Here is a 22,924-nt window from a genome sequence, read left to right on the forward strand (position 1 = left end):
ATGTTTTAGAAAACTAGTGATTATGTTTTTGAAAAGTTATTTTTTTTTGGAAGGAATTACATAAATAACATTCAAAATTTTCCTAAATTTTGAGTCAGGATTAAATTGCTAGGGATTAGATAAAAAAAGAAAAAAAAAGAATTTAAATTTTGCTATATTAAATTTAAAAAATTTAAATATAATAATTTTATAAATAAGAAAAAAAATCAATGAAGGCATGACCCTATAATTTCTTAATAAATAAAAGAAAATTAAAATTAGAGGATTTGAGTGGGGAGAGAGATCCGGTGAAGCAAGTGGGGACTGTGAGAGGAGACTGGAGCTAAGCATCGGAAGCCACAGAATAGCGCCAGAAGGAGGAGTCTCATCAAGCGTTCGAGATCCGCTCATGGTGGCCGCTACCTAGGGCAAGGAAAGCGATCCATCTTCTGTCCATTCCACGCGGCCCATGCCTCACTCCTTACTGGCACACTCGTCTTCTTCTTCCTTCTTCGGCGGAGGCGCCGCCGCTGCGGTGCGCCGCTTGCATGCTGGGCTCTCTTCCGCGAGAGCCCGCACCGAACGCAGCATCTCGACGGCTGTTGTCGCCGCGGCGGCGGAGGGGCCCTCCTGTCTCTTCGTGGGGTCTATCGAAACCGCGAGCAAGGAGATGCTCGAAGCGCTCTATCAGCAGGTCTGGTGTTCATTCATTTTTGTTTTTTTGCCGAATCGATTAATGAGTTGTCTAGCCGTTGTTGCCATGTCTCTCCAGAAGATAAGGTTTGATGCATTTCTTTGAACTAAATACCGTAGTTGGGCCACCGAAATACCGGTGCTTATGTGTCGGATCGATTTTTTTGCGTTTATTCTAACAGAGTATTTGTTTGTTAGTGGTGGTGGAGGTACATGTAATTCCCTAGCTCTTCAATTTGAGTTACGTAATTCATCGAACGAAGATTTCTATGTTAGTTCATCTATTTGCGGATTTGGAAGGTGAAGTATTTCCTGTGCTATTCTGAATTTTGAAGAGCATTCTGATTCTATAGAAAGATAATCTGATGGGAAGATTGATACTGGAAGTGCATATGCTGCTATTAGGGTCCGTTTGACGCAGCTGCAGCTTCTCAGCTTTTTAGCGGTAGCTGCGCTGCCCCAGTAAGCTGCTGCGGGGAAGCTGGGTGTCTGTTTGGTGCAGCTATGTGAAAACAGTTTTGGGTATTTGTTTTTGAAAAATGACCATGCTGCCCCTATTTGATAAAATTATTTAAAACAGAACTGTGACAGCGACATATGTAATACTTCAAAATATTTCAAAAAATTAAGAAATACTACAAATTCTCTAAATTGCAAAAAACTATAGACTTTTTAGGTACTAAAACAGTTCTAAACACTTCTAAATAGAATTTCACCATAACCATGACTTTGATTCCTTCTATGACCTCTTCCATGGTATATGTGAACTGAAATTGCTCTAAAGTAAGACAAAAAAGGTACTGAAACTTTATATTGTCCTAGAAATCACAAATGATGAGTACGAAACTAGATTAGATGATAAAAAAATAAACTCACAAAACACTTCATCGCTTCGAGCAGAGGATCGGCAGGGTTTCTCCAACTGGAATTCTGCGAGAGGAGCAAAACTTTAGACGAAACGGGGACAAATTAGGCTGACAGAAGTGATGCTCGGAGTTGGCGAAGAGGAGGAGATGAGAAACTTTCGCTCGGGAAGACGAAGATGCTCGGACGCTCGGGAGTTGAGGAGATCCAGGAAAGGGAAAGCTCCGCTCGTGCTTAGGGCAAGGGGGCACCAACGTAAAACCACTTTAACAAATCTGCCGCGAAGCTTGGCCACGGGTCGCTAACCGCGTTCCGCTTTCCGCCGGATTTGCGGCTTGCTGCAGAGGAGACGCCGCCCCAAACGCGAAATAATCGGGGGGCAGTGCCGCGCAGCAGCTAGGCAGCCGCGCCAAACAGACCCTTAGCCAGTTGTAGGTTCATATTTCCCGGTTTGACAAGTTTGGTTGTTTCCAAAGCATATGATGACTTGCAAGAGTTTCTTAAACAGACTACCAGATATATTTGCTTAGAGCTCATTAATGTACGCACAAAAGCACAGAATCACAGAATGGAAAGATATGAAAGAAAAGGTAAAAAAGCAGGAAACGAGAAGAGTTTCTGCATGTAGAATTCAAGAAATGAAAGAGAAAAAAAAATAGAGGAGAACGAGATGCAGAAAATTAATGAGAAGAAAGAGAAGAAAACCCCGTGGCTTTATTTCTATAAAACATTAGCACCATATATGCTGCAGTCACCTATATTTATAGTTATAGAGCATATATCAAATAAGCCAGGATTATGACAGTTGTTAAATCAATCTTGATTTTCTTATAAGCTATAGGATAGATATATCAATTAATACTGCCCCCTAAGTTGATAGTTCATGTTGGAAGTTTCAACTTGTTGTAGAGATTGCTTAATCTGCTAGAGTTGAGAGCTTTTGTAAAAATATTTGCCAATTGATCAGTATTTGAACAATTATATGTTTGTTTTTGATACAGTCCCCGAATGAAGTGAACATCAATCTCGATATGTTTGGTTCTCGCATGAAAAACTAGGTTATTTGCGACAGTTAGAGCTGAAATATTATTATAGTAGAGTGGAGTTGGCCTAAAAAGAGGAAATTTGAAATTATAAGCAGCCGCCTCAACCAAATAATGTCAGCTGTAGCGATGGACAGGGCACAGTATTTGGCTTCAGTTGAGGAGCGGGCCACAGTTGTTTGCTTCTTAGTACACCAGGAGGTGAGAGTGGTGCCAAGAGACACATAGCACACGGTAGTAGATTTGCGATCATCGAGTCACCGACCCAATCTGAGTCAGAAAAATCTTGGAGTTTTAAGTCACATTTGCGTATGGGTAAACCTTTGTCGTTAGAGCCTTTGATATATTGTAGCAGCCGTTTTAGTTGGATGACGTGTTTGTTGAGAGGTTGGTGAAGGTGTTGTCTGTTTGTGACCTTGTGGTGGTTTTGTGAATGGGTAGAGAATAAGAATCGTCCTTACGTGCTCTACCTATGTTGGTAATATTGTAGGATACTTCGAGAGATTCTCAGCCTCCTTAGTTGGTTTAATTTGAGAAAAATCACAACTCCCAATCAACACATGGTTGAAAATAATACTTATCAGATGATTTTCATTATTGGCCTCAATCTAATAAATAGCCGAACAACCTTTGGATGGAATGACAATAAATCATTCTAATGGAAAGGAAAATTACAATAGCATAATTCTAGTACTAATTTATTGAAAAGAAATAACAATAATGTAATTATTGATGGTAAACATCAATCACTCCCATCTCATTTAATGTAATTATTGATGGTAAGCATTAATCACTCCCATCCCCTGATTCTTGGTCCGTGACAACTCTTCCCTCCTTAAAATTTTCCTCCTCAAGGGTCCTCAAGGAAAAAAACTTGTCTTCAATTCTGCCAGATTCTCCCATGTGGCTGCGTCAGGAGAAAGATTTTGCCAATGAACAAGAAATTCAATTTCTCCTCCTTTTGTGCTAGTTTCCAAAATGGCATGAGGAAATGGGGATATCGATAAGGCTTGACTGAGATTGGATTAACTCCATTTTCCCATGGAATTTTATGGTTTTGAGATTGTTGAGGTGGCAAGCCTTGAATCTCTTGAAATATAACCGAATGTTGATTCAAAATAGCCATTAAATCTGGATTTAAATCGGTTGCTGCAACTCCTTGCTTCTCTCCCAACTTTAAGGAATTAAATTGTAATAAAAAGCTCTTTTTCGTTTCCGCAAATGCTCCTCTAGATCTTGATCAACCATGATTTTATTGTTAGGCCCTCTGGTCCCACGTAACTCTATTGTTTTCCCCTCCCACCAAAACCGCATCCATAGATCATTGAACTCCCAAATAATTGGACCCAGTTTTTTAAGCCATTGAGTTTCAAAAACAGCATCACATCTTTCCACTGGTAAAAGGTAAACATCTACGTGAAATTGAACATTTTGCACTAAAATAGGAAGTCTTTCACACAATCCTTCACTTTTCATCTTATTTTCATCCGCCACTTGAACTTAGAATTCTTCTTTCTTTATATGATAATTTCTCATTTTGGTAGCTAACATTGAATTCAAAAAGTTATAAGTGCTACCGGAATCAACCAATATTGTAACCCCAGAATCTTCAAATTTTCCAAAAAAATGCATGGTCTGAGGTGCCACATTTCCTGAAATAGCATGAAAACTGATTTAGGGAATCTCTTCTTCTGCTTCCTCCTCTATGGTAGTCTCCTCCAACGGCTCATCAATAGAAGGAAAAATAATTCCTTCTATTAAAAATAATGAAAAATAGTTTCTTGCAACGATGGTCTGGGGAAAATTTTTCGTCACAATTAAAGCATAATCCGCGTATCCTCCTTTCTTGCAACTGAGTCGGATTAAACCTCTTGATGGTGGGGTTACGAGCTTGAGTAAGAGATGTTGAGGGTAAGGGTGGATGTCCTATGGTGGATGGAGCCTTCGGAGGTTCCACATACCCTTCTTTCCGTTGGTCATACATACGAGATTTATAAAGTTGTGTCAGACCGATAGCGGCGGACAATGAAATTGGATTACATGCTTGCACATCAACTCGTATTGCATCCTTTAACCTGCTAACAAAGCACCCGACTTGTTGTTCTTCAGACAAATGACAAGCTCGATGTAACAAATGATCAAAGTCCAAAAATCGCGGATGCTTCCTGTTTGTTTAAGCTTGGTGAGATCCCCAAAGAAATTTTGGTATCTTGAAGGCCCATATTGTAAATGCAACTCATACTTGAAAACTTCTCAATTAACGCTTTCTCGTCGATTTTTGAAACATTGATAATTGAACATTGTCATCCAAGTGATAACCGACCATGGGGAGTTTTTCCGCCTCTTCCGTGCCTTGGAGCTCGAAAAATTGCTCCACTCGACAAATCCACCCGGTTGGATCATCCATGCCATTATAGCTTGGAGAGTCCAACTTAGTGATTTTGAGTGCGAGAGAGCCTCCTCCCGAAAGGCTACGACGGGGTCCGCGAGAAGACTCGACATCATCCTCATGTCCTCCACCACGAGCAGAAAAACGAGCAAACGTGCTCTCCATATGTTTCAAGAGACGTTCTTGCTTTCATAGTGCAGTTCCTTTTGACCCGCAGCCAATGAGCCAAGCTCATTCTCTACATGCTCGAGACGGTGGTCGGACATGTCTGGCTCTGATATCAAGTTGTTACGTGCCCGAGTTTGCGACCTTGTAGTGGTTTTGTGAATGGGTAGAGAATAAGGATCGTCCTTGCGTGCTCTACCTATGTTAATAATATTGTAGGATACTTCGAGGGAGCATCAACCTCCTTAGTTGGTTTAATTCGAGAAAAATCACAACTCCTAATCAACACAAGGTTGAAAATAATACTTATAAGATGATCTTCATTATTTGCCTCAAGTTAATAAATAGCCGAACAACCTTTGGATGGGAATAGGCAATAACCCATTTTTATTCTTATGGATAGGAAAATTACAATAGCATAATTTTTGCACTAATTTATTGAAAGGAAATAACATTGATTGAAATGATATTAATATAATTATTGATGATAAGCATCAATCACTTCCATCTCATTTAATGTAATTATTGATGGTAAACATCTATCACTCCCATCTCATTTAATGTAATTATTGATGGTAAGCATTAATCACTCTCATCCCCTGATTCTTGGTCCATGACATTGTCATTATTTTGCTAACCGAGAATGTGAGATCACGTCTTGTTAGTATGAGGTATTGGAGAAAACCAACTAGGTGGATATGGAATTGAGGATTGTCACTTGCCATCGGTGGGACAAGAAGTTACCTTAGTGGAAATATTAAGTTTAATTGATTTGCATGTCAGGATCCCAACTTTCGTGAGTATGTTTTCGGCATAGTTAGACTGGTTAAGATACATACCATCAGAGGTGTAAGCTATCTGGATTTCGAGAAATGTGCAGTTCTTGACGAGATTTTTTGAATTGAAAATTTTGTTGTAATTGGTTAATGATATGGTTGAGGAAGTTAGAATCTCTTTCGGCGGAGAGGATATCATCAATGTATATGAAAATGTAGCTTTCATGGTTGGATTCCGTAGAAACCATATGAGATGGATCGGTGTTGCTGATTTGAAAGACCAGGATTGTTAGGTAGATGTCACTGTAGAATGCCATTATCGTTGAGATAGTTTAAGATCATATAGTCTTTTCTTCAGGAGACAAACGTAGGTTGGTTTGGTGGTATCTTTGAGTCCAATGGGTTGCGACATGAACACTATTTCATGGAATAAATCATTTGGGGATACATTTGATGTATATCGAGTTGAATTTTTGTGAGGTGAGGTAAGGTTTTGAGATATGAGTGGCAATGTGTGATTGTGTGATGCTTGGGTATGTGGGAAGGAGGACATAAAGAGAGATTGAGATTCGATTGGGTAGCTCCGTCTGGCTGAATTATGTGGGAAGGACATGAAATAGATCCATCCATATAGTCATCGCTTTGAAAAGCTTTAGAAATTGAGATCTCCATGTCAAATGATTCTTTAGTGGTTAACTGAGCATTGATGTTTGCCTTTATGCCATTTATGATAAACATGAGCTGAGGCAAAATACCTCCATACTTGAGTGGATTGACGCTAGAATCAGAAGATAATTGATTTGTAGTGTTTTCTAGCATCTTGAGGATCATATTTGTATATTTTCATGAGCATGGGGCTCTAATACTGTAAAGAAACAGGAAATGAGAAGAGAATATCTATGCAGATTTCAAAAAACGAAAGAAAAAAGAGAAAGATTTGCAAAAAAAATAAATAAGAAGAGAGAAGAAAATTTGATGGCTTTATTTCTGTAAAACATTAGCGCCATTTATGATGCAGGTTTTACTATACATATTTGTCGGTCAACTTTTTGATTTAATTTTGAAAAATTGAAAATAATTTTGAAAATTTAATTTAAATATAAGAGGTATATATTTTTAGGTTTTGAAAGTAATGTGTTCTAATTTTTGAAAAATGAGACCAAATGAATCTCATTCGTCCAATAGTTTGCATAATCGTATCCGATACTACACATTTCCGAAAGGTAAGGGTATATCCCAGTGATAAACCCAATCCTACAAATTAAGATATTTGTGATATTCGTTTGATCTGCGAATATTTTGTGTGACCGACAAGTTCCCCTATTTAATATAAAGATTAAATAAGGTGTATTTTACTTGAGTTCCAAGTTCTCTATAGAGGCAAACCCCTATAGTTAATTATATCTTTAATGACTGAGTCACTTGGGAAAACTCTCGATAATCATCTAGTTTTCAAAATTTTAAAGTTTAGATTTTCACGGTAGGATGTGGAAAAACAAGTTGGAAAGACTCAAATAGGAACAATTATTTTTAGGAATCCAAAGGAAGGAAAATGTAGAGGATGTCATAGATCCTGAGGAAAAATCTCAGCGATTTCCCGAACTATCCTACTGCGAGGCTGCATTTTGGAGATGATGTTATTCAATTGTTCAATCCTGTTAATTTTATTATTTGAGACTTACATTTGCATAATAGCCGATTATGCAAATAACCCACAGAGATAAAAGGGTTTACGTTGTGCCACACGACAATCTCGAAACCTAGGGCAAGTTAAGACTTACACCGCATAACATAATTGCACAGGAATCTAAAGAGGGTGTGATGATTTACGTCGCGCTGGGCGAGCTACCTCGAAATCCTAAGGGTTGTTATTTAGACTAGGAAAGAGATTGCTGAAGAAGATCCTCTTGTTGCTCGGTTCGAATTTCACGCCATGCTGACCACAAATTTAGCTATTAACCTCCTCCTGTAGCGATGACTCCATGGTTTAAGTATTTGAGATTGGTGGTTTATGTTTCACAGTTTTGGTGTCAAAGTTTGGTTTTGTTTTTTGTTTCGAGTTTAGTTCTGGTTTTGCATGCAAAGTAAGTAAATTGCAGGTAAATATAAGGCACTTGAAAAGTAATTGCAGTAAAACAAAATGTTGTAGATGAACTGTAAAAACGTACTTGAGCATCTGCTACTGTTGCGTGATTAATATTGCGAGTATAGTATGATTTGCAACAGATTTAAATAAACTTACAAGAAAAATTAATAAGGCGAGAAAACTCAGTACGAAAGTCAGAAAAATGAGTTGTAGAAATCACAAGCAAAAGAAACCCGTAGCCACAAATTAAAGACCAGGACTAGGTGTAAGACATTGGTAAAAGTGGGGGGCTCAGAGCTAGACTGCGTGCTTCCCGATCTTAAACTAGAGCTACCAGCTCGACAATTTATGAAGGACAGTCCTTAACTTCGATCCAAATGACTAACCATGGACTTTTATAAACTTTAATAGAAAAATTCTTTGATTTTCATGCAAAAGCTGTTGTTTAATTCTTTTTTATGCAGAGTCCTTTTTAACATGCAAAAAAAAAAATATTTTATTTTTGTAAATATTTTGGGAGTAGGAGACTAAGACCTCGCTGAAAATGAGGTCAATAATATTCCTTCGATTCATTATAAAGCCATCAAGATAGTTGCTGCCATGTGTCTCAATTATGATTCTTCTTATTTGTTGTACCGGTCTTCGCATTTCTATTTATATATATCCTTATATTAATTTTGTAACTTTTGGCCTTTGGTGGAATAATAATTGTGGGAATTACTCTCTATTTCTCTCTATCTTCCTCATCTAATTTATTCTCTCAGCTTCTTAAATCTTGTGAACTAGAGGTTTACCCGATTCTATTTTGTTTCTAGTTACAGAGCTCCTTCCCAACGAAACTCCTCCAACCCAATTCAACAAGATGTCGGAATACTCCACAAATCATATCTCTCCAGATTCCAACGTTCACCTAATTGGTATGGAGGCATGTCGATCTCACCCCAACTAAAGTTCATCATGAATGACATTAAGACAACCATCGCCACTAAATCGAGCACCAAAAATCATCTGACACGGTAATCCCTAGTTCTCAAACTGTTCAAAGCAAATGGGTTTGATGGCTTCCGAGACGGATCGATCGCCTACCCTCCTGACGACACTCTGCCAGATGGTTTTACACTTATACTCAATTGAAGCCCAATCATTCTTTATGGCTTCTTGTAGATCAACACTTGGCCGCAGTCTTATACTTCATCTCTCTGTCATTGCTACTGTACGTCCTCAATCTTGATTGTTGCATGAAACTGTGGCTTATATTGGAACACAGGATTCAATCCACCAATAGATCCCAGATATTTCAACTCAAGAATGAACTTCATAACATGGCAATGAAAAATTAATCCATGACACAATATTTGTCAAAACATTAAAACTAAGTTGACGCCATAGCCGCTGTCGGGTCATTCTTGGATAAAGAGGACATCATCCATTATACCCTCAATGGCCTTCCATTGACACATTAAGGATGCAAGGCGGCTATTCGAACAAATCTTCGAACCATTAGTCTCGATGATCTCTACTCGTTGCTATGCAACGAAGAAACCAATATTACGGTCAAATTTCCGAAAGAACTACTCTCAACCAATCAACCGCAACCGCAAACTGCCCTCTACACACAACACTACAGAGGTCGTGGTTGGTTCTCCAACTGCAAGAGCAGATCCAATCCCACCATTACTGATTTCTCGAGCAGCCGAAAACCCAAATCAAGCAACCTCGTATGTCAAATTTGCTCCAAAACCAGCCATTCAACAATCAAATGCTGATATAGGATGGATCGGTCTTATACAATCCCTCCCTCACTAAAATCTATTCTTGTCACCAACTCTGCTGTTCAAGACACCAAATGACTCCTTGACACTGAAGCCACCTCTCATATATCTAGAAATTAGCAATATCTCCAACAATCTCACAGCCATACCAGGAAAACCAGTAGATAGCCATCAGTAGAGAACAATTTCTTTCTATCACTCATTTCGGTCAAGACGTACCAACTGCACTCACATGTAAGCTCAAACTAAATCCTCTTTTTCATGTCCCACATCTTTCCTTCAACCTACTGTCAGTTCATACATTAGTGGTTGATAACGAGTGTTCTCTATACTTTGATCAATCGAGCTATGTTGTCAGGGACTGTCAGACCAACCAAATTCTACTCAATGGTCCTGCACGCAACGAACTCTACCCTCTCCAATTTCCTAAAAGATCTAAATTTATGTCCCACACTGCTCTAACTTCCATGCCAATAACCTCTCCGCCATGGCTCGATCAACTCGGTCATTCAAACACATCCACTCTCCCTCAACTAGCAAGTCTACTACCACTTTTGAAGATAAAAATTCCGCAATTTCCTTGTATCTCTTAAAATGTATCTAAAAGCTGCAAATTACAGTTTTTAAAGTAGTCTCATCATAGCTATAAACCTCTCTAATTAGTCCACTCTGATGTATGGGCACTTTCCTCATTTCCTTCTTCCAAAGGTTACAAATATTATATCATGTGTGGATGACTACTCTCGTTAGTGTTGGTTATGCTTATTAAAACAAAAATCTAATGCTATCAACACGTTCATAAGCTTCAAGCATATGGTTGAAAAGTTCCAAATCCTCAGAATAGAAGGGGAGGAGAATGCATCAACAATTCCCTCGGCACCTATTTAAACAGCCAAGGGATCCATCACCAACGCAGTTGTTCGTACACCACAGAGAAAAAGGACGTCGCTGAGAGAAAACATAGACATGCATTTGAAATGTCCCGGGCTCTCATGAAAGCAATAAACTTTCCTCCCACTTTTTGGACAGATTTTGTTCAAACCGCTGCTTAAGTAATCTTCTTCCCTCACCGAACACTGGCAACAAAGCTCCATTTCTGTTGTTATACCAAAATCCACCCTAATACACATACCTCAAAACTATAGGATGCCTTTGCTTCCCATGGCTCAATCTTCAAGCAAAAAACAAATTCTCACCTAGATCTACCCCTTGTGTCTTTTCCGACTACTCCCCTCACCATAAAGGATACAATTGCTATGAAATAGCCACCGGTAAAACCTACAATTCAGGCACGTCAAGTTTTATGAAAATATCTTCTCATACCAAATTACTCCCACATCCATACCAACCACCAACACAATACTTGCAACATTAAATCATTTACCACCTATAACCCTTGTACCCACCCTATACGGACCTCCCCACACATCTACAACACCATCCCAAGCATCAAGCCATCCTTGACCCCAACAGCTTTCCTGAAGCCTCACGTCACTTACTAGAAATCCCACTCCTTCCTCATACAACAACCCCCACATCAGCCACACCAACCCGTCCCTCCCAAACAGTCCCTTGCGCCAACTGCATCCCCATCCGAACCATCACATCATGCTTACTCGGAGCAAAACTGGTACTCTTAAACCCAAGCCATCTTTGATCTACATCACACCCTCATTGACTCCTCCAAGGACCCAACCTCCTACCATGAGGCTGTCAAGTACCCTACACTGGCATCAAGTTATGTCGAGGGAATTCCAAGTTCTTCTCTCTCCAAGGAACCTGGACTCTAATCTCTTCATCACCTTCACAGAACGTCTTCGGTTGCAAATGGACTTATAAAACAAAACACAAATCAGATGGCACCATTATCCGTCACAAGGCAATACTTGTGGCACAAGGATACAAATAACAACACAATATTAACTATAACCAAAACTTCAGCCCTGTAGACAAATTTTCCACCATCCGCACCTTTCTCACCGTGGCCATGTTCAAGCAGTGGGAAATTATTAAGCTAGACATCTCAAACGTCTTTCTAAATTGCCCAATGCATGAGACGGTGTTCATGTCACAACCCCTTAGATTTGTGGACTCTAAAAAACCAATTCATGTATGGCTTATGAAGAAAGCCCTCTACGTTCTCAAGCAATCTCCATGGCAATGACATTCTACCCTAACATCCACCTTGCAATCTCTAGGCTTTCAACTAGGCCAAGCTGATCCCTTCCTCATGTTCTCTACAGAACCTAATCTGGAGAACTACATTTTAATATATGTCGACGATATCTTAATTTCAGGGAGAGATTCCACCTTTCTAACTCATATTGTCACCCATTTACACCAACATTTTCAACTCAAAAATCTTAGTAAACCATGCACATTTCTTGGAATCCAGATAACGGATTATATCTCTGTCATTCTAAATATGTCGAAAACATACTAGCGAAGGACGGGATGGTATTATGCTAGTTGATCAAAACCCCTATCTCCACTAAGGTCGCACCTTCTATAACTGACGACAACGAGACATGGAACACTCTACAGATACCTCGCCGGTTCCCCTCAATACCTTACGCTTGCACAGCCTGACATAACCTTTTTGGCCAACAAATTATGCCAATATCTTCATCAACCTCTGAAAAAACATTTAATTCAATTAAAACGGGTACTAAGGTATATCATAGGCACTCGCGTCAAAGGTCTACTGATATACAGAAGCGATTTACAACTCAAGTTGTTCTCCGACTCCAGTTGGGTAGGTGACCTGGCTGATCGCAAATCCACCGTCGGGTATTGCGCATTCCTTGGCACAAATCTCTTCTCCTGGTGTACCAAGATAAACAACCGTTGCCTGCTCCTCGACGGAAGCAGAATATCGGGCCTTATCATCCACAATCACCGCTATTATCAGGCTAAGGTGACTCCTTCAGGACTTCAAAGTCCTTTTCACCGCACCAACACCACTCTATTGTGACAAAATCTCAGCTTTGACTCTAGCGAATAAACCAGTTTTTCACGCAAGAACCAAACACATTGAGATCGATGGTCACTTCATTTGTAACTGCATTACAAACAAACGTATCACAGCTCATCACTTATCAACCATAGATCATTTAATAGACATTTTTACTAGAGCTCTTAGCTCTATCAGATTCAACAGTATTACAAGTTGATACTTCCTATATGAACCATCAACTTTAGGGGCAGTATTACTTTACGTAAGCTTTGGATTCATTACAAGGCCGTCAATAGCTGCTGCAACATGTCTCAATCTGGTCTCCGCATTCCTATATATACACATCCCTGTATTAATTTTGTGGCTTTTGGCCTTTGCTGGAATAATGATACGGTGTGGGAATTCCTCTCTGTTTTTCTTCTTCTTCCTCTTCTGATTTCTTCTCTCCGCTTTTTGAAATCTTGTAAACCAGAGGTTTAACCGATTCTATTTTGCTTCTGCAGGTACCTTAATTTTAGTTAGAGAGCATATATCAAATAAGTCAGGATTATGACAGCTGGCAAATACAATCTTGATTTGCTTATAAGCTGCGGGATAGATATATCAGTTAATAGGAGTGAGAGAGGATTTGTTGTGCTAGTGCTCTAGATAGACTGAGGTTTATACACTATAGTTTGCCTGGGAAGGATACTTACTCTCATCATCTTTGCGAATAGATAGCTGTGATGTGTTCTCCTTGTGTTATAGAGAGGTTGTGAGGGTTGAAGGGATTTCACTAATGTTAGAATTTGTGACCTTCTATTGGGGCTTAAATTGAAATGCTCATGGTACGAAATATGCAGTGAAACCAAAATTATAGGAAAATGTTTTTTGGGGGATTTTTAGTCGTACATACATTTATGTGTTTCAAGATGGTTCTATTAGGGTGTGTACACTAAGATTTGCTATGTGAAGGGAGTCAGCCCCGCTAAACTTTTAGTTCTCCAGTTTGTAACTTTTTTCTAGTGTGGTGAATGTTCTTCTCCCCCGTCCATGGTATTTCCCGCAAAGGTTTTTCATGCAAATCTATTTTATTCTATTTGCTTCCTTTGTTATTCATCATATCAACTAATAGCAATGGCTACACGATCTTTAGCTCATCCCTGCTGCAAGGATTATAACAGCTATCATAACCGACATCTTCATTGCTCATTTATAATTGCAATATCACTCCTGGCCTTTGGTCCCTAGCACATCTTTACACAGTTAACCTGCTTATCCTCCTGTGGGGCTGTCTGGTAATGGATTTAAGTGGGATTTAACTTGACTCTATCAGACAAAAAAAATGCAAAATTTAAATCCCGGATTTAGTAAATCCAGTTTATTCCCAATTCCTTTCAGTTTTGTCTTAAATGATAAATCCTGTATTTACTAAATTTTGGTGTTGGCAGGATTTGGTAAGTCTGCATTTACAGGTTTTACTGAAGTTGTTGCCAGACGGCCCCTGTATCTATAATACACATGCATTTAATGAAATGGCAATGGCTGCCTCTCTTCCTTGCCCATCTTCTCATCTATCTCGTCTGTAGACTAGCTTTTATTATTTCTCTTTATTCACATTAAACAACTTATCACGTGATGTGTAGGATGCATTATCACGACCTTCCATTATCATCTGTTTTGTTTAAGTTAAAAACAACCTCAAAGGAGCATTGTATGTTTTAGAAAAGTTGAATACCACGATATAATTAGTTTAACTGATGATCTTGATTATCATGTATCTAACACAGCCTTTTTTATTTTCTTGTTACCATAGGCTCGGGACTCCTATTATAGTGGTAAACCTTTGATTTTTGATGACATGTTTGATAGAGTAGAGGTAAACACGTTCCGTCTCTTTACCACCTTGACAATGCTTTTATCATTTTTTAATTCCTAAACTAATTAATAAAATGGGAAATAACAGTTAAAACTACGTTTGTATGGCTCAAAATGTGTTGTCAAGTATCCTCGCTGTAGCCTCTTGCGACAATCGACATATGCTGATGCGGAGGTACTTCTCTTTGTGTTCTGTTTCCACATCATCTTTGTGGCTAACAAAACATGTTTGAACTACTTGATTTAGTTATGTTTGTTTTTAAAATCATCAAAACATGTGTTTTTCAAAAACATGCTAAATTGTTTTTAGAAAAAAAAAAAAACTATATATAAAACTCACTAAAGAAAGAAATATTTTTTTTAAACAAGGAAAAAACAAAAAAATAAAATTGATCCCAAACAAGTCCTAAAATGTCCTTTTTTTTTTTTTTATTTTCGGAGTACAACATGTTACTTGTTTGTGGATTTTTATGGCTTATTTGTCCTTTTAGGGCAGGAAGACCCTTCTCAGGTTTTGGCATTAGTAATTGTATGGATTTTGTTACTCGCTCTCGGCAGTTCTGCCGTTCTCATTCCTACCATCCTCACAATCAGCACAGTTTTTGAAGATGCTTTAAGCTCAAGAGTCTTTGTAAGCACCAAGAAATATCCTTTTGATGTAGTTCCAGTGCTAAACCAGGCTTTGCTCGCTGGACTGGGATTTTCCATTGGTTATCCCATTGCATCTTCATCGGGTAAATTATATTATTTTCTTATGAAATTTACATATATAAAACACATATCTTTTGTACTTGCATATCTAACACCTAAAGCTTGATATTTACCCTTATATTATTTTGGTGTTATGACTCATGCACGGGTAAATTAAATCACTATGAAAAAGTTAACAACGGTGATATTTTTGTTGTGATGTTGAAGTGTCGAGTGTTATAAATATAAATATGAAAGTGTAGGTGTTAGATATTTAAATACATAAGAGTTCTGTGGTATGTATGTAAATGCCGCTATTTTTTTTTTTATACAAATAACAAATTAACAGCAAGCCTTCATTTTTTATTTTAATGTGGCATGATTTGTTGTGTTATTTCTGATTTTTAATACGAAATGCTGCAATTTGCCGGTCCCTGTCGCACAAATGGTCTTTTAATTTGCATTTATATGAGATGATTAGTCAATTGTTGCTTATAGATTGTCAAATTTATCGAGATACAATTCAGTAGGAATTGAAGAACATGTACTTTTGTCATTGATTTAAGTGTTTTTGTTCTCAATAACGCACTTAAGCCCTTGCAAAGAAATAATCTTATCCACTTATCTAGAGAATGCCATATATGCGCGCACGTGCACACTCCAACTTGTTTTGAAAAACACAAAGACAACACTATATCCAGTTATCACCTTCTGGGTATCACCTCTAGCTACTGGTCACCATTGTTGCCATTGTCATCATTGCCTCATTGGTTGCTGCCACTGTCTACAACTGTTATAACTAAATAAATTAATTTATTCAAAATTTCATAAAATTAAAAATATGTTTTTAAGATATCAATGTGTTTTATTTCAAATTAAAACAAAAATTTAAGAAAAATAAAAAATACAAAAGAAAAGTGATCTTAGCTGACCCCCTAGAATTTAGACTATTCATAAATCTTTGAGAATTTTTTACTGAAGTTTATATCATTAGCCTACTTATATCATTAGCCGACTTATTTAGACCTCATTGGTTGCTGCCACTAAACATCATTCAATGGGCTTTTGGATGTCACCCAAAATTTGGGACAATTATTCATTACTCATCAGTTATAGGAACATGCTTTTGACATAATGGTTAAACAATCTTTCCTTCTATGTAGTTTTCCTGAATTGAAGGCAATTTCTGACAGAAAGAAATAGGGCCAAAAGTACCACCTAATTCTTATGTATTTTCATGGCCAACACTTAAACTTTCATATTTACATGCATAGCACTCAAATCCTTAATTTTGCATAAAACATTCGACTTTTACCTAAATTCTTAAAAGTGAAATACACTTTTTCATACTTAGGTTTATGCCACTGAAGTTTTATAAATATAAATATAAAAGTTTAGATTTTAGATGTACATACATAAGAATTATGTGGTATGATGTACATTTCCCAAAGAAATAATAAAAATTGCTCATATTTTCACTTAATGCTCATCAGTTTTCTGACAAGCTTTATATTGCCACTTTTCTCTTTACTGGTCTTCTAAACAGTTCAAGCTCTGAAAGACCTCTGGATGAAGCACTTGGTGGCATTAAAAGGCGCATGCCCAAATTGTGGGGAGGAGGTTGAAGCCATAGCAACTGTATATTGACTTTCTGTTATATGTTTTAATTATAAAGCACTTGGCTTATTCATACATTATTACTTCTCAGGTGTTTGCATTTATGAAGACTGAAAATTCTATGCTCCGTCCACATGGCACACATTGTCATGTATGTCAAAGTAGATTGGAGTTTCGCGGTAAAGTGGAGGTATGCATTTTCTGCTTTTCTGTGCTTCATTTGGTTGCTCCTTTATTTCATGTGGCATCCACATGCATGCCGCCCAAATCTTATATATTTACATATTTAACACCTAAAGTTTACTTTTTTACATTTATACCAACTCAAATCTTTTGCATCACATAAAAAATACCACAATTTTAACTTTACAAAATGTAAAACACCCCTTTTCATGCATAGGTAAGGCGTATGTAAAAATTGATCACACACACACACACATATGCATGCCATACATACATACATATAATCATTTTATGTTGGCAATGATTGAATTTGAATTATCTTTTTATATCACAAGTTATGAATTGGCTTGTGAGCCAATTTGAACTACTAGAATTGAATTTGGGCTTGAAGTCCTAGAACGCTGTTAATTAGTTATGATGAGCTCAAGCCTTGGTTACTCGGGCTCGGCTCGGGCCGGCTTGCCTGCACATCTACGAGGTTCTCAACAATGATTTGATCTGATGAATTTTTCTTCATGATTGAGAAAAGAATTTGTCAATGGAAATTTTTTGGTTAAAATCCTGAAATAAATTTAAGGAAGATTTACATGCACCCCACCCCACACATGCCACCTTACCTATTCATGAGATGAATTTCACTCCTCAAAAGTTAAACTGGTGGTATTGTTGATGTTGATATGAAAGATTTGGGTGGTATATATGTAAAAAAGAAAATTTTAGGTGTTATATATGTATGCATAGGAATTGGTTTGTATGTATGTAAATACTCCATTTAAGTTAATTTTTGATATTAATTAATTTGCATTTCCTTGTCAAATATGGCTTCTATTTAGTTTTCTTTTGCTCCTTAAATAATATAATTAATTTCTGTGCCCGCAAGTGTTGATTTTATAAGTTAAGGAATGCATTTCTCTCTGATTTGACTATATGCTTGTAATTTATATGCAGCAGTGGAGCTCTGGATCCGAGCATCGCTGGGTTTACGGTCGGGTCTACCTCTGCCCCAAGAACTCATGCTAGAAGAGGGAGGAACGGCTTCGATGCTCGTTGCATTTTGGACAAAATGTACAGTGCATTCTTTCATCATCCACTGAAATTGGGGTATTTATCATTTATCTCCTTGGGCTTTTGTTTTTCTTAAGGGATAATTACATACAGGGCACCCACAACATTCCTATTTACAAATCAAGCACCCATGTGATTTTTTGAACTATAAGCAAAAAAAAATGGAGCATGCAAAAAATTCAACAAATAAAAGTAAACTCAAACAAGCTCTAATTGAATAAATTTGAATATTTTTAAATAAACCCGCTTGAACAACTCGTTATTTAATTCTTTTATTTTTACGGACATCTTCGTTCAAATCTCTCGAATGAACCTGTTAAAAATCTTAATGAATAGTTTCATTTAAAGTTCATGAACAAGATGATTAATAAGTTTAATTAAAGCTTGATCTAATGTTTGTGAATAAGATTAAGTTTCAATTTAAAGCTTGTGGTTTTACCCAATCTAACACTTATTAGTTTGCTTGATAAGATTCATTTGATTAGAAAATAAATGATTTTATTGCATTAATTTTAATTTTCTTGGTAATTATCATTTGATTAGAGATTAAGTTGCTCTACGATACCACTCGTTAATTTGTTTAATAAAAACTTGATTATCATTACATGAACTCAACATAAACGGAGCTTACATTGTCATAATGACAAATGAACCAAGCTTGAACATAAATGCAAAAACTTGATTTGTGCTCGAGCTCATATTGTATAAACTCAGCTGAGTTCGTTTGCACCCATATTTTTTTTATTTTAGTTTTGAAAATGTATTCAACTAATATATTTTTAAAATTTTATTCTATATTAATTTATTTTTATTATGTTTATTCAATATATATTCTAACTATTTTAAAATAAGTTAATATATATTTAAATTCTCAAAAGAATTTATACATATTTGGAATATTTTTAAAAATAATTATCAGTCCAATTGCTATCTTCGGTCTCCACTCTTCGAGAAATTATTTCATACGGACACAACATGCAGAGATCCATGCGGTGCCCAATCTCTACTGTCGATCTCCGCAATCAAAATTTTTTTAAAAAAAAAAATTTGAAATTGGGGCCCACCGAAATACATCTTTGCGTTGATCGACGGTGGAGATCGGATACCGCATGCATATCTGCATGCAATGTTCGTGTGGAATAATTTTTCCCACTCTTCACCCTTTCCGAGCATTTACTTTTGCACATGAATTAATATCTTCAATATTAAGAAAAAAATGAACGAATTTTTTTAATTATAATGATTGTATTTTATTTTAATTAAAATATAAGTAAATTAAAAAAAGGTGCATTTAGTTGCATACTACACAATTCTTTTATTTTTACATATCAAATATATAATTTTTGTTTTATTTACATACATCACTCATCACATCAAATTTGTCATTATCATTAGTTTTTAAAAACGAAATATAATTTTCTTTCAACATAGATAATTTATAAAGAAAAAATAAAATTATAATAAAAAAAATCGCCTTTTACTAATGATTATAACAAAAGTTGTTTTAAATCTGTCTAGAAGTATCATATACATCTACATAGAAAATATTACGTATTGATGAGGTAGATGCAGATTAGTGGTATTTTAGTGATATTATGATATTATTATAGTGAAATACCACCAATCCACGTGTATTATTTTCCCACCCAATATTCACTGAATCAACAAAAGTTTAACTTGACGGGCCCTTCGACCATGTGCATTCTTGTTTTACATGACCGATTGGCATACCACTTTCCTTCTCAAGCCACCAAAAAAAGAAAAAGAAAAAGTAATTTACATACATTCTACTCGGCGGTATGCTGTAAATGCCCTTAAAATAAACTAACAAAAGAGTAATTTTTTTCATACAACAACAACAACAACAAAGCCTTAATATCACTATGTGTGGTCGGCTACATGAATCATTTTTCTCCAGTGCGTCCTATTTAGTTTCATATTATGCTTAAAAGAGTCATTTTTTAAAAGTCATTTTTTTATGCTAGAATAAAAATAAAATAGAAACTTTTAATGTGCTAAATCAAAATGTTTGAAAAGAATATTGATTTTATACAAAAAAATTCAAAAATAGAAATAAAAGGTGCTTTAAGCCTGATAACCGGCAGGCTTTGCTTGGGACAATTCCTTACTACTTCGATTTTCATACTACAATTATATTTTCATTTAGCTATTATTTTTTTTAGCTATTATAAAGATTATAAAGAGCTTTTCTTCCCATAAATTGTAGAAGCATCAATATTATGTAGAGTACTTAAATTATTCAAAACATCTCCTATGATGTAGGTGAGATTTCGGACGTAAAAATTGACCAGACAAGCTAGCCGAACTCAAAAATGTTCAAATTTTGATTGATCTGATTAACTTTAGAGTTCTTTGGTCAAGCTCATGAATCTAAATTCAACTTAAATTATTATTTTGTCTCACGTAAAATGAGTTATCTGAGTCGAATTTAAGGTTGTATTGATAACAGATTTCATTAGGGCTAATTTTTTTAATCATTTAATAAAGGAGTCACTTTTCAATCATGCATATTTAGGTATGTTTGGGGCAGCTGCAAATTATTAAATAATCTACTGATAAGCTAGGTGCGGTGACTATTATAGATTTTTTTATTTTTTTAGAAAAGTCATACCGCTGCCAAAAAGCTGCCACTACACCTAGATAGGTGCGATGTGAAAACAATGTTTTCAGTATTTTGAAAACGCATAAGCTGCCGAAACACAGTTTATCCAAACAGATCAGGTGCGTTTTCGAAACGCCACCGCACCAAATAAACTGCCTCAAACAGACCCTTAGCCCATGTCAAATATGAATCGAACTCAAACTATTAGCTTGAATTTGCACATTTAGGTGATGCCGGCTGCATTATTTGATGGTTTGAATAATCTGTCGCCTTGAAAAAAAGCTAGTATAACATTTGAATGTTGGAAGATTTTCATTCATGCGACTCAAATGTTATGTATTTGCACGTCTAATGCATATACTTCAATATTTACCCATATCCTACCATATTTACGCTTTAAAACGTGTATTTTCACTTCTTAAAAACTAATGTAATAATATTTTTTGACGTGTTATAAAAAATTAATCTTGATGGTGTAAATATATAAAAATGAATATATTTTTAATCAACTTGAAAAGGAAAAGTAATGTCAGACAAATCTATTTTGTTCTGCGAATATTTGAAAGAGTTAGAAAAGACAGCAGCAGACAGATAAGAACTAGCTTGGCCTGAAACAAGCCTTCATCCAATTATTAGCACCAGAATCTCTCCCATCCAAACTTCGCTTAATTAATTCATAATTAACACCAATAATTAACATAATACCAAATCAAAAAATTAAAAAAGAAAAGAAAAAGAAAATCCAATAACAGGCGAGCAATGAAAAGAACAAACAGTCTTCTTCTTCCTACAAAACCTCTAACGGGAGGCGGCGGCGGCGGCTAACGGCCGAGCAAACCTTGAAGAAAACGTATAATATGAATGGGATGAGTCGTCGTCGAGCGCACAGCAGCCGTCGAAGTTCCGCGAGTAGCTGAGCGGATCGTACTGGCACTGAAAGGAGGCGGCGTCGCCGCCCGCAGTACCGCAGACGGCGGCTGGCGTACGGCCGGCCGTACAGAGCATCCTGCTCTGTTTCTTCAACTTCCTTACCAGACGCCGCCCTAGTCCGCCGGAGCACGGCAGACATTGTTTGCCGGCGGCGGAGGCGGAGCTGTCTATTGGAGTTACGGCGGCTGTAGCGGCGGCGGAGGCGGTGTTGGGGGAAACGTGCTTCTGTGAACGGAAGAGGGGGAGCTGAGCCATACCGACGGCCGTTGAGCTTTGCTCTGCTTTTGAGTGAGGACCGAGTGGTGGCACTAATTGCTTATATATAAAGGGCGTTGTGGGTCTGCGGGGAATCCGATGTGGAGCGCAGAGCTGGATATGTTGAAAGGTGAAATGGTGGGTCCTAAAATTAGGTCCCAGTTCTGAGTGACGTTAAATCTGATTTTGAGTGGGAGAGATGTAACGGTCGAATCATATTGCAGGCAAGTGGAGTGTGATGTCAATGTACAAGGTTTTAGGTAATATTGGTAAAAATGGGTAAAATTATATCTTACTCCTTCCTGTCCACTTACATGGTTACAAAAATGTAAATCAGATGTGAATGTGTAATTTTATTCCTCTTTGACAAAAAAAAATTTAAAATTGTACGCCTAAAAATGATCTGCACAGATCTTAAAGCGGCTTAATGAATGATTTCAAAAGCTAGAATTTACGGCTAAAGAACTATGGGCCAATTGAATGTCATCAGGTTGACTGATGATGGGGCATTTTGGCCCACCAACAGTTGACAACATTTGTGACGAAAAATATGAAGACTTATTATTCTTCAACCAATTAATTGGAGTCTGACCTTTCAGTCGACCGACCATCCCTAATCGGTCATCAACAAAGATCGATCGGTACATCATGGCTGGCCATTTTCTCGGGTTCGACCGGTCATCTCAAATCTTTTTTTAATATGTAAATCGAAAAAAGTATCAGCACAAATCTCAAAAGCATCTCAGAGATGGCAGAAGAAGTGTCGCGACCTAACAGGGCCTATTAAGGAAGACCCAGAATCACACACTTAGCCGACCAACCCACGCATATCGGGAATATGGAGCACCTCAGACGGAAAAAAGAATATTTCATCTCCGAAGAATCATCTGACCAGATCCATTTAGATAAACCTGTTGCCTTCCAACCCGAATAAACCAAGAAGGTAAAATGTGTCCTTTTCAGGAATAAGGTTACACAATT

The 22,924-nt window shown here is 37.0% G+C and overlaps 2 protein-coding genes across 3 annotated transcripts; one reads left to right on the plus strand and one right to left on the minus strand.

Moving 5' to 3' along the window:
- The first annotated feature begins 270 nt into the window (after nucleotides 1–270).
- On the plus strand, nucleotides 271–18,257 carry LOC110028708 (PGR5-like protein 1A, chloroplastic). 2 transcript variants are annotated; one of them, XM_020730674.1, is made up of 7 exons: nucleotides 271–673; nucleotides 14,519–14,581; nucleotides 14,669–14,755; nucleotides 15,077–15,314; nucleotides 16,817–16,890; nucleotides 16,979–17,077; nucleotides 18,019–18,257. In XM_020730674.1, exons 1-7 carry the CDS (start codon nucleotides 449–451, stop codon nucleotides 18,088–18,090), a joined length of 858 nt encoding a protein of 285 aa, XP_020586333.1. In that variant the 5' UTR covers nucleotides 271–448; the 3' UTR covers nucleotides 18,091–18,257. The 2 variants fall into 2 exon arrangements, with proteins under 2 accessions (XP_020586333.1, XP_020586334.1); XM_020730675.1 differs by having other exon boundaries at nucleotides 18,022–18,257.
- Nucleotides 18,258–21,556: 3,299 nt separating this feature from the next.
- LOC110028684 lies at nucleotides 21,557–21,943 on the minus strand. The gene has a single exon (XM_020730632.1). It carries the CDS (start codon nucleotides 21,941–21,943, stop codon nucleotides 21,557–21,559), a length of 387 nt encoding a protein of 128 aa, XP_020586291.1.
- Nucleotides 21,944–22,924: the final 981 nt, after the last annotated feature.

This window comes from Phalaenopsis equestris, unplaced genomic scaffold (genome assembly GCF_001263595.1).
Source record: "Phalaenopsis equestris unplaced genomic scaffold, ASM126359v1 Scaffold000522, whole genome shotgun sequence".
Classification (NCBI taxonomy): Eukaryota; Viridiplantae; Streptophyta; class Magnoliopsida; order Asparagales; family Orchidaceae; genus Phalaenopsis; species Phalaenopsis equestris.

Excerpts from the sequence above, each read along its gene's own strand:
- LOC110028708 (XM_020730674.1), top strand. The coding sequence starts at position 449 with ATGCCTCACTCCTTACTGGCACACTCGTCTTCTTCTTCCTTCTTCGGC. Across the intron at positions 674-14,518 it reads TCGAAGCGCTCTATCAGCAG|GCTCGGGACTCCTATTATAG; the intron begins GTCTGGTGTTCA and ends TTGTTACCATAG. Across the intron at positions 14,582-14,668 it reads ACATGTTTGATAGAGTAGAG|TTAAAACTACGTTTGTATGG; the intron begins GTAAACACGTTC and ends GGGAAATAACAG.
- LOC110028684 (XM_020730632.1), bottom strand. The coding sequence starts at position 21,943 with ATGGCTCAGCTCCCCCTCTTCCGTTCACAGAAGCACGTTTCCCCCAAC.